This window comes from Tasmannia lanceolata, unplaced genomic scaffold, assembly GCF_043159265.1.
Source record: "Tasmannia lanceolata isolate RefF3 unplaced genomic scaffold, GAP_Taslan_0.1 ptg000013l, whole genome shotgun sequence".
In the NCBI taxonomy this organism is placed as follows: Eukaryota; Viridiplantae; Streptophyta; class Magnoliopsida; order Canellales; family Winteraceae; genus Tasmannia; species Tasmannia lanceolata.
The window spans coordinates 5,510,625-5,522,392 of NW_027518690.1; the positions used below are offsets into that span (position 1 = coordinate 5,510,625).

General features: G+C 39.9%; 1 protein-coding gene across 1 annotated transcript; it reads left to right on the plus strand.

The window, feature by feature from the left end:
- Positions 1 to 749: 749 nt before the first annotated feature.
- Positions 750 to 10,939, plus strand: LOC143891375 (malonyl-CoA:anthocyanidin 5-O-glucoside-6''-O-malonyltransferase-like). The gene is made up of 3 exons (XM_077395954.1): positions 750 to 1,256; positions 8,465 to 8,692; positions 10,095 to 10,939. The coding sequence occupies exons 1-3, from the start codon at positions 828 to 830 to the stop codon at positions 10,773 to 10,775; spliced, it is 1,338 nt and encodes a 445-aa protein (XP_077252069.1). The 5' UTR covers positions 750 to 827; the 3' UTR covers positions 10,776 to 10,939.
- Positions 10,940 to 11,768: the final 829 nt, after the last annotated feature.

Sequence of the window (11,768 nt, forward strand, 5' to 3'; positions counted from 1 at the left end):
TGATCTTTAACGTTGGGGGTGCTTCAGATCCACTTCTTCTTTGCCCGTGATTTATCTAATAAAATGGCCGACGGATCTGGATTCTTGGTCAAAGCAATGATAGGTTTGCTGTCACAAAATATCCACACAGGGCAAGTTTTTTGTTTATTGGAAAAGTTTAGAAAAGAAAAAACTTTTTAAAATTTCATGCTTTTCCATTGTTTGATTACATAAGAAAAAAGAGAGTTGAAGCAGGGCAGTTCAAGTTTTATTTACTGGAACCTCTATAAACTGTTGAAAAAAAAAACTTAACCAATTCAAGGATAAAATAATCCTGCATTTATAAAAAAAAAAGGATAAAATAATCCTGGCATTGCTATTCCCATGGAGAACAGCATCAAAGTTCCTATCCAACGCCTCATCGACTGGTCTATCACTATTTCCAAACCCTATTCCATTTAGGTATTCCCAAGCCCTGCCACAACTACCACGTTATTAAACCTCAGACCTCTTGGTTGAGGAACAAAGCCTGTCTTTTACCAATGATCTAAGGCTCAACTCCCTCGTGATCTTCTGAAAATGCTATGTCCGCCACTTTATTTTTCTTGGGATAAGGTCCTTTCACGGTAAAAGGTCTAGTCTTACTCTAGGGGGTGTCCCGAGTATAAAAAAGGGGCGGATATATCAATTCCCGTATCTTCCTAACAAATCTTTTTTGTTTGTTCATAAATACGTTGCATGGGGTTCTCTTCCTAGTTCCTAGCAAACAGACTGAGTCATATTCCTTCCTTAACCGAGTCATCTCCCTTCCTTCCTTCCTTCAACAACAAGAACAACCGATTCAAACTATGACGACCGACCGAGTCCGACTCACCAACATCTCGACCGTGTCGCCTCCCTTGGAAACCAACCCCGAACTCGCTCCTATTAAGCTCTCTTTCTTCGATGTCAAATTCATTTTTGTCTTTCCCATCACCAGTGTCCTCTTCTACCAAACAGACGTCTCTCTCTTCCCATCATTCGTTCTTAAACTAAAGAAATCCCTCTCACAAGCTCTCAAACACTTCAGACCTATTGCCGGGAAACTCATCTACTCGTTGAGTTCAACCGAGTTGGAAATTGATTGCACCGATTCAAGCGTGGTTTTCATCGAGGCTGAATCAGACATTGACATGTTAGAGTTGGCTGGAGAGGAAATGCACAATATTCTGGTTTTCCGGTCACTTGTGCCGGAGATGGACACCACGAAGTTGCCGGCGCCGTTGCTCTCCGTACAGGTGAGTTATCACACACACTCTCTGGTGCAACACTTCGAAACTAGAGGTGTCAACAGATCCACTTCGGATCGGATCCACCTATGTCTAAGTCAAGATCAATTCAAATCCCTTATCGGTCGGATTGGATTCAGAGTGTTCTTCGAATCCTACTTCTAGTGTCCCGGTCACGATCCAATTCAAATCAAACCATCAATCGGAGTGTCTACTTGCAAAACAACAAAAAATCCTAGCTTTCTTCATTTGAAATGAACTCCAAAACTTCTTCAATTCAGAAAAGAATTAGTCACTATATCTAATAACAACCCATGATTTTGATGAAGAATATGATTTTATTGTTGAAAAGAACTCTAATGTTCGAGGGTGCGTGACGATAAAACTTTTTAGTAATTAATCCTTGCTGAGGGTGAGTGGCAAGTTTATAGAAGGAAAAATCGATTGAGGAAGAGAAAAAGATGTCTGGAAAAGGGGAGAAGTGGAAAGTCGAAAGCTTAGCAATATTTACTTCATTTTTATGAAAATACCGCTCCCTAAAACTTATTACAAGAAATACTTTGAGGGTCTTTTAGTAAAAGGACTTCAGAACTTAACTATCCATCGGATTTTTTGCCACGTCTTGATCATGATCCAAAATTCTTCGGATCTTATGAAGAGGACCAAAATATGTCCATGGATCCTTCTAATGTGCCTAGATCCTGTCTATTAAGGTTCGGATTCGGACATCCATCGGACCATCTAGGTCCATTGAAGAGTACAGTACGACCAACACCATAGGATTATTTTTGGAGCAAAATATACATAGGTTGTGCCACAAAAATCATTCCCATGGGATGATTGGAACCCTCCAATAAATAGATTTTAATTTCCATAACATGTAGTTTCTCTTTAGATCGGAGGGCTAGGATCATCCTATGGAAATGAGATTTTGGGGCGCAACCTATTTATGTCGTGGCCTATCAAATGGATGGTTTGGATCATCCAATGGTGTGGGCCATACATTTCATTTTGAAAAATATGGGTGGGGCCTACCTTATTCCAATATTTCAACAAATTAATTGTTGGGCCCACCAACCCGGGAGAGAGACAGGGATAGACCGGTTAGAGTAGGAGCATGGTTTCAAATTTCGGTTTCGGAACTCGTTTCGGTCCTCACTGAAACAGAAATTTCGGGCTAAAATTTTGGGAGGGAATTGTGGCAAAATTTTAGGAAAATATTAAATAATAAATAAAATTGAGGTTTTTGGATGAAACTCCTTAAATTTCGACCGAAATTTCGGGCGGAAATTTTGGCCAAAATTTCAGCAAAATATTAAACTAGAGGAAAAAAAATAAAACCTAAATTTGGGGAGAAACGAAATTTCGTAATGTTTTGGTTATACCGTTTCGATTTTGTTCTCAACCGAAACCTAAAATTTTAGATTTTGGTTGCCGGGGGGGGGTTACAGGGGTGCAACTCGGGCGGGCTCAACCGAAACCCGGTAGGTTCAACCCGGGAAAAACTCGGGTTGGGTTGAGTTCAAGTAGGATTCAGGTTCGGGTTGGGTTTTCTCAACCCCGGTTGAGTTCGGGTTCGGGTTGAGGGCTTGGGCAACCCGATCCGAGTTCAACCCAAAATTTTTAATAAATTTTTTTTTACTTTTTAAGCTTAAAATCCCGGGTTGGGTCTGGTTGAACTAGGGTTGGGTCGGGTTCGGGTTGGCAAAAAGGGCTGCTCGGGTTGGGTCAGGTTCTGGTTGAGTAAATAGTTGCTCGGGTTGGCCTCAACCCGAACCTGACCCGCCTGAGTTGCGCGATCACTGCCCTTTTATTTGGCGGGTATTGTAATAACCTTTTGACAACAATTCAGACAGTAAATATAAGGTGTGTTTGTGCCATTATTAAAACATTGTAGTGGGAATATCTTTCCCGTATACGTGATATCATGTTGACCGTAACGGCAACCATAGTCCGGCCAAATGCGGTTGAGAACGGTGATTCTAGGCCGTTGATCTAGTAGTCTAATCGGTCTTTATCTTCCCCTTTTGGAAGTGTTTTCCGTTTTTTTTCTTAGAGTTTTTATATAATGAAAGTGGCCAACGAGACCGCAAGCGCTAGAGGTGTAAAATACAAACAACGGAATTCCTAGCTCTTGAGAAGCTTTAATGGTGAAACTCATCACACCAGCTACAATTACACATGTCACAGGGGGCTCGTTCTTCGAGTCGTTAAGCTTTTTAAGGAGCTCTAGGAAATAAGGATGTGAATTCTTCATCATCGAATCGTAGAGGGTGGGAATGTCCTGAGTGCGGTCGAACTCGTTCGACTGTAATCCATCCGGCATCGTCTCGAACCGGAAATCGTTGAGTCCTTTCACTGCGTCTGGGCCTCTGGACCTCAATAGACGTTGGTGATTGTATTCTGTATTGACAAAGGTGATGTAGAAACCATTAGAGTGGACGATTTTTGCTAGTTGAAACAAGGGGTTGATATGTCCCTGTGCAGGGAGAGGAACCAACACTGCATGAGGCTTCTTGACTGCCAAAGAAGCCATGTTTTTTTTCTCACAACCTCAATTCCTACACTCTGAAAAGGATTGGTTTTGTTTTTGGCTTCTTCACTTTGGTTTCGGTTATTAGGTGGGTCTCATTGATGGTTTGGAAGAATGGGTAGTGGCTCTTTGGATGGGGAGATGGGCTTCTTGAAAAAAGTAACTTTTTTTTTAAAGATAAAAAATGTATATCTTGTGGAGTATCAAACTTGGAAAAAGTAACTTAGTAAGAGTTTTTATATGATAGCTGACCGTCCACCCACGAGGGTGAGAGAGAGAGAAAAAACTCTCACCCTTGATTTTATCCAACGTGAACCCTCTTTTTTGACTTTTTGTTAGTTAAAAATTCAAGAGTGGTTGATATTTTCGCAGCTAGCACCATTAGTCTACAACGTTGGATACCCTCTTTTTCAAGTGTTAGCTGCCCTTAAATAGATTGATGGTGCACATATTTCCCTTAAGCATTAAAGAACACGAGCATCTCCTAGCTGGCCAGTATACATTTTAGGGCTCGTGGATCTTGTAAGATTTTGGGGGGGGGGGGGGGGGGGGGGGGGAAGAATTGATATCAACTAGCCGTTGTTGTGATAATGCCACTGCACAATTTATCAACGTTGGACAATGAGAACATTTTGGGAATTATGATAGCCCCTCTATGCCATCTTTGGTAGCCATGAAAAATTATTCTATGCAATACTCGAGAACCTAAGGGTCCGTGTGGCTACCATGAATTTCTTTTTTATGATAAACTGGTGTCTCCAAGTGGTAAAAGAGGGGCAGGTCGGGTGAAGTGGCTCATAATCAGGAATTTTTTTTAGCAAACTTAAAATCAGTAAACAAAAATCTCTACTCAAAATAGGATCGACCTTTTAATGATTTTTAGCCACTTCTCACCCTCATATCAATTGCACCCTCTCAAATTTCTCTACTTCTGTCACATGCACTACCCCACCCGTTTGCCAGGTCTACTTAATTGTGTGAGAGGAGCAAAGAAGGAAGGACAGTAGGGGAATTGAGTCCATGGGAGTGTTGAGATTATAAAAATCTCTAAAAACTGATGAGAAGAAAATACCTATATAAATTTGGTTTTTTAAACTCCTAGTTTGTCAAACATTGGCCTTAAAAGCAAATTAGAAGCATAAAAATAAAGAGTGCATTGCCACTATTGAAACATGGGTGTGCGAAAATCATTTCCTTTCTGTAGTCTCTATATAAATAAAGGGATTTGCTAGGGACCATCGCAAAAAGGCATTTCCCGCACGTGAGAGCAGCAACTTCATATGAAGTAAATGACAAAGACAAAATCTACTGAAAAGTGAGCCTGTGTGGCTGCTCTCACATACAACAGTCTGCCACGAAATGCCTTTCTGGGATGCTCCCTAGCAAATCCCATAAATAAAATAAAATATATATGAATAAGAAAACCTAAATTAGTGAAAAGTGGCACATGAGGGTCCGTGCCTTTGTTACGACTTATGAGTGCCCGTCGCGGTTTTTCTTTTCTTGGCTTTATTTTAAGGGTCCTGGGCACTCCTTAAGATGCATTGAAGATTATATTTTATAATCATTTTACACATGTTTTGAGATTTTTTTTTATTAACAATGTGTAAAATATGAAGGCAATAATAGATCGACGCCCAAATATCTTAAATCGACACCTAAGTGTCTTTCTCTCTCCTCTGGGTTAGAGAGAGAGAGAGAGAGAGGAGCGAGAAAGACACATAATAGGGGGTCAATTTAAGACATATGGGGGATCGATTTATCACTCCCCAAATATCATTTCCAAATTCCAATGCACCTTAACAAGAGTCATAGCAAAATCCTTAGTTTAGGCTGCAACTTGGGTCGGGCGGGTCGGGTTTTGAAGAGCCCAACCCTACCCGAGAAATATCTTGGGTCGGGTTTTTTTTACGTTGAAGCAATTTTTTAAGGAAAACTCTTGTTTGGCAAGGCAACTCAACTCATAGAAGTAGAAAAACTCAAGCGTGGCAAACTCTTTAGTGCATTAACTAATAACTAGTCCAAAGAGAATAAATTGATACATTACCAAATGAAAATGGTTATACTCATATGAGATAAACAACAAACTATTTAGTGCATTAACTATTTAGTTGAAACTTGAAACCCTAGAGTTAAAGGGGGAAAAAAAACAGAAGATGGAAAGAGTCCCTGTGATTGCATGCGTGCTTGAGTTTTACTTTTAAGTTTTCACTTTTAAAGTAACAAAGTTTAAGAAAAAAAAAATACACACTATAACTTAAGTAACTCGGGTCAGGTCGGGTTGGACCCCTTCAAACCCGGCTCAACCTGAGTTCATGTAGGCTTTTGGATCGTAGACCCGGCTCGACTCAAAACCCGAGAAATATGAACCCAACCCAAGCTATTTTTCGGTAAGTTGTAGCCCTAAGTTTAATCATAGATGGGAAGTTTATTAAAATAGGAAAACACTTGGAATTCACCGACGATTTGGTCATTTCCTCACGGGTTTTTGATTTGGTGGTGATTCAAGCTCACTTTTTTTTGCCTTCTTGTCCTGGTGTCAAGATTTGGGCTTCATTTTTCCGACGAAATCCGGCTTTGCTAACAGAGTCCGTGCTTTTCCGATGCGTTCGCATATCGTGGGTTTTTATTTTATGGTTTGGTTTAATCTTATATGGGAAGTCTATTGAAATATAAGAGACAAGATTGGACATTGAGATTATTAAATACGAGAACCAACAGGTAAACGTGGGCTGGAAGACATGCAGATCTTATCATTTTCCTAAATTTCCCTCTTGTCCAGTCTTTTTCTCCTCATTAAAAAGCAGCCTTGGGTGCATCCTCTTCTTTGCAACAGAACCTAGTCGTATTCCTTCTTTCAACCACAACCAAGTCCAAATATGACAGACCGAGTCCGACTCACCAACGTCTCAACCGTGTCACCTCCCTTTGAAACCTCCCCCAAACTCGCTCCTATTAAGCTCTCTTTGTTTGATGTCCGATGGATTTTTCTCTCTCCCGTCACTAGTTTTCTCTTCTACCAAACAGAAGCCTCTCTCTTTCCAACATTCATTCAGAACCTAAAGAAATCCCTCTCCCAAGCTCTCAAACACTTCCGACCTCTCGCTGGGAAACTCGTCTACTCGCCGAGTTCTACCGAGTTAGAAATTCATTGCACCGATTCCGGCGTGGCCTTCATCGAGGCTGAATCCGACATTGACATGCTACAGTTGGCAGGAGATGACGTACACGACGTACCTGTTTTCCTGGCACTTGTGCCGGAGCTGGACGCAAAGAAGCTGCCCGCGTCGTTGCTCTCTGTACAAGTGAGCTATGCTTACAAAATCTCTGAATAAGTAACACGTTTTGAAAAAAAAAAAAAAAAAACAATCTCCAATTGAGCTATGCTTACTCCAAAAGCATAGCTCTTTTATTTAGCGGGTATTGTAATAACCTTTTGACAACAATTCAAACAGTAAATATAAGGCGTGTTTATGCCATTATTAAACAATTGTAGTGGGAATATCTTTCCCTAATACGTGATATCATGTTGACCGTAACGGCAACCATAGTCCGGCCAAATGCGGTTGAGAACGGTGATTCTAGGCCTTTGATCTAGTAGTCTAATCGGTCTTTATCATCCCCTTTTGGAAGTGTTTTCCGTTTTTTTTCTTAGTTTTTATATAATGCCAGACCGTGAGGTTGTAAACGGCGGAAGGAGACAAGACCTCCTGCGTTGGTTTTTGAACCAAGGAAAAGTAAAAAACGGTGTTTTCCCTTGGATTAAAAATCAAGGGAGAGAGGTTCTCTCCCTCTCCGCCCTTCATGATAACGGTCGGCCACCGTATAAGTTTTCTTTTTCTTATAACAAAACTAACTCTGAACGATGGTTTTTTCACTCTCCTTTAGGATAATGCGCCCCACTGTTAATGTGATTCGACGTCAAAAAGCGTTAAAGACTTAAAGTCTGCCCCTGAAGTTAACAGTGGGGCGCATTATTCTACAGGGGCGAAAAAATCATCTCGGAGTTTTATATGGAGCGATTATATTTTCACCCCCGCAGTACGCATTCACCTAGCTTTTAACGTGATTTGACGTAAAAAAAGCGTTAAAAAAGCGTTAAAGTTGCCCACTCTTCATGTTACAAGGGGGGGCGAATACTTACTGCAGAGGGGGTGAAAAATATCATGATGTGTGGTCGTATGACCAGTTATTTTAAAAAAGTATTGTACTGTCCACTCCATATGAACTAAACCGTCCCGTTTGTTGAGCCATAAGGTAAATAGGTTGTGTCTCCAGAGAGCAAAGTAATAAAGGATGATCCTAAACCTCTGGGCTATAGAGGGGGGAGGGGCCGCACATTGTGGGGACCTCTCTAGATCAGACGGTTAGGTTTATCCTATGGAGATCTTTGCGTTGTGCCCCAACAAATGGACTGTTCATTTCTTTGGCCACAATGTAAATATTTTGTGCCCCAGAAAACATTTCCATAAGATGACCATAACCCTCTGATCTTATGGAAATAATTTTTGGAGCCAAACTTGTTTACATTACGGCCCAAGAAATGAACGGTTTGGATTATCCTACAGAGTCGGTCCGTACAGATGCATAATTTCTTAATTTTTCTTATAATTATGTCTTAACATTTCTTGAAATTTTTTAACTTTTGCCTCACTCGATCATTCAAAACTTTATAACCATGCAGGTGACCTGCTTCACCGGGGGTGGTGTGGCCATAGGCACATCTATCCACCACGTGGCAATGGATGGGTTATCCGCGTGGTGCTTTTTTAGGTCATGGGCTGAGATGTGTAGGACAGGGGACCCCAATGTGGGCCCCGACATTTGGTGTGATCGCTCCTTGTTTAGAGACTCCTTTGGTCTCGAGATTTCAAGACATTATCTAGAACGTGTTGCCCCGGCTTTGCCTGAGGTATGTTACTCAAATGGGCATATTAATTTGTTTTGTAGGGATGGAGCTTTGCTAACTATGATGTTAACTTTGTGGGTAAGTTTGGAAGAGAAAACTTTTCCAGACTTTCCTACATTTTCATTGTTTGATTACAAATTGAAAAAGAGACTTGAACTACCACTTTCAAGTTTTATTGATAGGGAACTTTAATTTATAATCATATTCCCTTAGGATATAATTTTCCAATGAATTATTTAAACAAATAATTTCCTAGGAAAATATTTTCCAAGTGAAAAGTATATTTATGAATAATGACTACTTTTACAGTATTAGGGGGATGTGAAACTACCAGTTAATTTACTCCAAAAGCTTAAGCTGTTGGAGAAGGCAGTATTTAATCTTTTATACTTTAACAGGGGAAGCCGAAGGAAGAAAAAAGGGTGAATATATCAGTTTTTTGTTTATTAATCCTCTACTTTTACATTTTTTGGTGCTATTATGTATATGCACTTTAGTGACGTGGGTCCAACGGGGAAAGGAGGCACCCTTGGCGCCGCATGATTTTGCGAGGGCACCCTCTTGTCTAGCATTCCAGAGATACATGTGAAAGACATGCCCCTAACCTTTGAAATAGGGATTCAAATCAGGTTGATTTTTTCTAGGATTTTAGTTGAACTTTTATTACAAAATGGGGTTCCGTTTGGGTTGATTCCATTTCTTTTTATTTTGGGCAAAAGTTGAACCCAACCCAACCCAAATTGCACCCCTACTCTAAAACCTAATGAAAAAAAATTAATATTTAATAAAAAATATGGGTGTGGTTGTTTGCAACAAAGCCGGGGTGGCTTAGGGGGTTTGCTTGGCATTTGGTTGTCACGTCAGCAAAACCCCTTGTATGATTGTTTGGTTGTTAATATAGCATTGAAATCCTTGGAGACTAACAGGGATGTCTCTTGCTTAATAATTGCATGGTTTTCTTGGGAATGATGCTCTCTCTCTCTCTCCCCTTCTATATTGGTAATGACAGTCCCTACCGCTCCTCTAGGAGATTGACAACGAAATGCTATTTACCACCGTTCTCCGAGTTAAGTTCCTAAATCAAAGGCTTGTCTCCTCCCTACTGATTAGAAAAAATATCCCGCCTAACTGACTCGAAAAAATCCCCAAATTTTGGCTCTTTATACTAGAAAAAATTGAAAAATGTTCTCCTCATCAAACTAACCGAGTAATTTTCCTGATTAATTCTAAAGAAAACTTACAAAAAGAAAGTTTTTGATTTTCAATTTCTTTTTTACTATTTACCCAATTTTATGTTATATCCACTAATTAATCTTATTGTTTACCCACTTCTGTATTATATCTACTAATTAATCTCATTATTTACCCAAATCTGTATTATATCTACTAATTAATCAACAAACAGTTGCCAATATTTGGAGCTCCGATTCCAGAACCACAACTAATCCGAAGGACTTTTACCCTCACTTCCACAAATACCCATTTCTTAAAAACACTCGCAATGCATGGAAATGATAATGGAGGAGTTCCAATCTCAACATTTGTGGCCGTCTCAGCTCACTCTTGGGTCTGTAACCTTCGAGCCAAAGGTGCAAACAACGAAGAAGATTGTTGTCTAATGTTGGCAGTGGACCAGAGAAGGCATTTCGCTCCTCTCATGCCAAAAGCTGAGTATTTTGGGAATTGCATAACGTTTTGCATTGTTAGAGCTAAGGGACACCAGGTGTACGGTCAAGATGGGTTCGAATTCTCGGTCAGGGCGATACAAAAGGCTATAAGAGAAGCAGTAGAGGAGCCTTTAAAAGATTGTAAGAAGTGGGCTGAATTGTTTTTTAACCTTCCTTCGGTCATGATGAACATCGCTGGCTCGCCGAGGTTTGATGTTTATAAGACGGATTTCGGGTTGGGGAGGCCAAGAAGGATGGAGATTGTTTCCATGAACACTGAGGGTTTTGTGGGTTTAGTAGATGCAAGAGAGGGAGGAGGTGTTCAAGTCTCTGTGACTTTGTCTCCACTTCATATGGACAAGTTTGCGTCGCTCTTCCTCGATGGTTTAGATGGTGGGAAAATGAAGATTAGAAATTAGAATTGCTTTGAATATGTAATAATGTGAGTTGGATTTTTAATCTTCATCTTTTAGTTTGTTTATTAGAAGAATGATTAGAGAAGTCCACTGTGTTTTTGAAAAATAAAAATTGTAGCGCTTTTCTTCCTATGTAGCTGAGGTGGCTGCACTTATTTGAAAATTGATAAATACCCATGCATGCTTCGTGTGTTAATTTTCAACAGGAAAATTATATCTTCTTCCCCCCTTGTTTTGTGTTTTCCAGTGATTGTGTATATGTATTCTTTAGTTTTCTTAAAGTCATCAATTGAATTCTAACAGTCTACAGAATTGTATAAGCTCCTATACTTCATAAAATTATAACTTACACTTTAATATTCCTCATTGTCATAAATTAGGTCCTCCATAATTCCTAAAGATAGATCAGATCTTGATGTTTTACAAGATCATAAGCCTAAGATCTCATAGTGCATGAGGTCATGACTAAGATTCTCTTAGTCTCCAAAGCCATCAATTATGTTAATTCTAAAGATCCAGAGGATCATGAAGTGTTCTGAGGGATTTACGAAGAACTTTGCATGGAACTGACATCTTAATTTCCACTCAAGTCTTTCTTCTATGTACTAGTCCGTAGGACCTAAAGCCTAAGCTCAGATACCACTTTTCCATAGCGCATGGCCAGGCACATTACAATGCCGCACAATTGCAAATAGACTCGCAAGTGTGCAAGGATAGAATATCAAGCAAATACCACTTTCTTAATACCACAAATGACTAGCATCAATCGCAATCAAATAGTTCAACCAACAATAACTTCAAGGGTTCAACTCCCCTTGAGGATAAACTAGAATAATTCTCAAACCATACACCCATCCCATAAAAAAATGAAAATCAACACATGGTTTATCTGTCTATCAAACAACTCACTGAATAAAGAAGAATAATGAACTACGCTAAATGTTCCTAACATGCCCGTGTAACTCTCCTCTTGATCTCAAGTAAGGTCAACTCTTG

What these genes read in the sequence shown, in the direction of transcription:
- LOC143891375 (XM_077395954.1), top strand. Translation starts at nt 828, where the DNA reads ATGACGACCGACCGAGTCCGACTCACCAACATCTCGACCGTGTCGCCT. An exon ending in CGCCGTTGCTCTCCGTACAG is followed by an intron (nt 1,257 to 8,464) that starts GTGAGTTATCAC and finishes ATAACCATGCAG; the next exon opens with GTGACCTGCTTCACCGGGGG. An exon ending in TTGCCCCGGCTTTGCCTGAG is followed by an intron (nt 8,693 to 10,094) that starts GTATGTTACTCA and finishes ATCAACAAACAG; the next exon opens with TTGCCAATATTTGGAGCTCC.